At 42.0% G+C, this 3130-nt stretch overlaps 1 protein-coding gene across 1 annotated transcript in view; it reads right to left on the bottom strand.

The window, feature by feature from the left end:
- Positions 1 to 205: 205 nt before the first annotated feature.
- The window catches only part of RAD51AP1 (RAD51 associated protein 1), an 18754-nt gene continuing 15829 nt past the window's right edge, over positions 206 to 3130 (bottom strand). Inside the window, exon 10 of the mRNA XM_006027818.3 lies at positions 206 to 1490. Coding sequence (XP_006027880.1) covers positions 1363 to 1490 — 128 coding nt within the window. The 3' untranslated portion in view covers positions 206 to 1362. The remainder of the gene's footprint in view (positions 1491 to 3130) is intronic.

Genomic DNA, 3130 nt, shown 5'->3' with positions numbered 1-3130 from the left:
AAGACCCATGGGCAGCACTGTGGACCAGACCAGTTCTGGCCCCCACACCATATCTTTGACACCCCTACAACAGATAATAAATCTTCCCAGGTTAAGTCTGCAGTAAAAAATATTTCTTTCACTATTATTTTTATAATTATACATGTTCTAAGTATAGTTATATATATGAAACATTAATTTCTATTAAATTAAACTTTATTGCAAACTGTTATATTTTACAAAACCATATTATTTACCTACTATATCATTATCCTGACCACAGGCCTATTTATTTCTTTATTGATTCTACTACATATTCCTTACAGAAGGACAATAAGGAGGTAAGTAGTCAGCTATTTAAAAATCATTTTGTTTCACTTTTCCAGATATTAGTAGGCCATATTCATCCCTTCTATAAACTGGTTCAATTGACATAATGCACCCGACTCAGAAACACAGATCTTGATCCGTGCATTCACTATTTCTATATTAAGAGTTTTAGTTCTGATGGTTTTGAAAATCTATTCATAGCGTACTATACCGAAAAATCTTGATCCTGCAAAATAAATACGTGCCTGCCCTTACAGACATAGGACCTGATCTAAAGATTGCCAACATCAACACAAAAATTCCCATTAACTTAAAAGACCACCAGACTGGGTCCAAGACTTGTTCTACTGACTTCAATGGAACCAACAGGGACCAAACCTTGCAACTGATTTCCAAAATTCATATAAACAACTTTTGTTGTAAAATATGACTATAAAATATTTTATTTTAGTTTTAAAAATACAGTTTTATAAACACAACATTATATACATTTTAGCAATAGCATTCACACTTAACAAATACAAATAGGGTTAACTTTTTTTAACACAGATCTGAAAGTCAAATTTTCTAGTCTGGGCCCAGTGTTGAGAAGGGTGGAAGACAATGATTTCACTTTATCAACACTTATTTCAATCATGACTTTCAGTTTTTCTTTAAAATTCATATTATTTTTAAAGGTTCATAATTGATATACTACTGTTTACTCTGTTATGTCATTTAAAACATGTAATACTTATCATTTTTTAACAAAGAGGCTAGGCATTAGATGATTACAATCATATATACATAATCCATTTTATTGGGCTCTATCAAGTCACTAATTACCCTGAGGCCTCCTCAACTAAATATTATTATTTAATGAAAGTTGAGGGTATCTAGGACCTTTCAGGATGAGAGCCCTTTATAAGGAACAGACATGTACATTAACAGCGTTTTCCTCTTGTGAACGAAAATTTAATGAGGAACTTATTGCTTCCTGGTTTTTAACCCTTTGGGTTTAAAATAAAACAGCCAGGTCTTTCAAAATGTTATCCTTCATCCGTCACAGATCATTCAACTGCTGGTAGCACTTGGGTGCAGTGGTTTGACTCGTGCTAATCTAGAGAGGCCAAGTCTGAGACCTTGAGTAGGTGACTTAACTGAAACACCTTTCAATGTGTTGTTACTGGTTCCTGATGCAGCTGAAAATATTATAAAACAAAAAGTGTCACAAATTAACAGAAAAGGTCTTCTACAACAATTACTTTCAAAATAGACATTACAGATGTAATAACTATTCTCCAAAACCGTGGACAGGCCTGAACAATATACTATCAGAAGCAAATCAGCACACTACCAGTGGAAATGTATGACAGCCAAAGCAGAAGGAAAACAGCAGATGTCAGAGATATTATAAATAATCCATACTAAAACATTCATGGAGTGATGCTAACACATTTCATCCTGCTGCCATGGCAATGTGTACAACTGTGCATTTGCTGAGGCACAGCAGGGTCTGCACGCTCTAATGTACAGTCTTTTTCCACCTTCTTACCAACGTTATGCCTGTTCAGTCTTTATTTTCATGTACAGCTTTAATGCATATTTGAAGAACTGGGAACAAAGTGCCTGCAACCTATTAGTTTCCTCAAAACTCATATGAAAAGGAGAGAAAAATAAGAGTTTGCCTCTAGGCTCTAATTCAGGGGTGGGCAAAATACAGCCCGCAGGCCACATCCAGCCCGCCAGGCACTTTCATCCAGCCCACAATGCGCCCCCCCCCCAACCGAATTGTGCCCCTCCCAGCCTTTCCACCTGGGAGGGTAGGAGCAAGGCACCTACACCCACCCCAACATATCCTACTATGCCTCACTCCCACCCTCATAAATGGAAGGACTGACCCCGCTAGCACGTGGCGGGGATGCTGCTGCAGGATTCTCGGCGTTCTGTTCCCTCTGGGCAGCAAGTAGGGAAGCGGGGTGTGGGCAGGGCTACAGCTCAGTGGAAACTCAGAGCATGGGGCTGGCTGCAACACGGAGCCCACACCCCTGGGCGGCAGTAGCACAGAGCTCGGGTGGGCAGGGTGTGGGTGAGGGGAGTGGGGACCCCTCCCACACTCCCCACATGGCGCGCAGCCCTGGCAAGCAGTGGGGGCAGCAGCAACAGCAGGGAAGGGGGCTTCTCTGCGTTGCTGCCTGGCTCCTAGCTAAGGCCAGCGCTACAAGGAGTGCAGCCCTGGCACTCCCTGCACTCAAAGAGCAGAGGAGGAAAGCCCCAGGTACTGGAGTGGGCTGGGGCGGTGAAAGCATCCAGCTCCAGCACCTGGGGCTTCCCTCCTGTGCCCCATGAGTGCAGGGAGCACCAGGGAAACAAACAGCCTGGTAGGGGCTGCGCTCTTTGCTGCAACGTGCAGCGCTGGCCAGAGCCAGGCACCAGTGCCCCCACCTGCTACTGCACCATAAAACAACTCTCTGTAGGAACCACCATGATGCATAAAGTTAACAGTATCAACAGAAACTATCAAGTGCAAGACAGAACCAAGCAGTGGGGCAGAAAATGTGGAAGGAAAGGACTAAACAAAAAGGAGGGAAAGCAAGGTGAAATAAAATGCAGGAGTCAACAGCAGTGCATTTAACTTGTTCAACGAGACAAAAATGTATTGCACTAAAGGCAGATAAAAATACAACCATACTTGTCTATGATAGCAAATAATGGATTGCAACAGGGACGTAGCAAACTCTTATGAGAGGAATGCCCTCAAGACATCTCTACTGAGTTTTGGTTCCCATTTTGGGAAAGAGATTTAGGTCCCTTATTCTTTCAAGAGGAGAGAGCTAGTGGA

This window comes from Alligator sinensis, unplaced genomic scaffold, assembly GCF_000455745.1.
Source record: "Alligator sinensis unplaced genomic scaffold, ASM45574v1 scaffold177_1, whole genome shotgun sequence".
Taxonomy (NCBI): domain Eukaryota; kingdom Metazoa; phylum Chordata; order Crocodylia; family Alligatoridae; genus Alligator; species Alligator sinensis.
The sequence above is the reverse complement of the archived record's forward strand: the minus strand, read 5'-3'. Positions and strand labels throughout refer to the sequence as shown.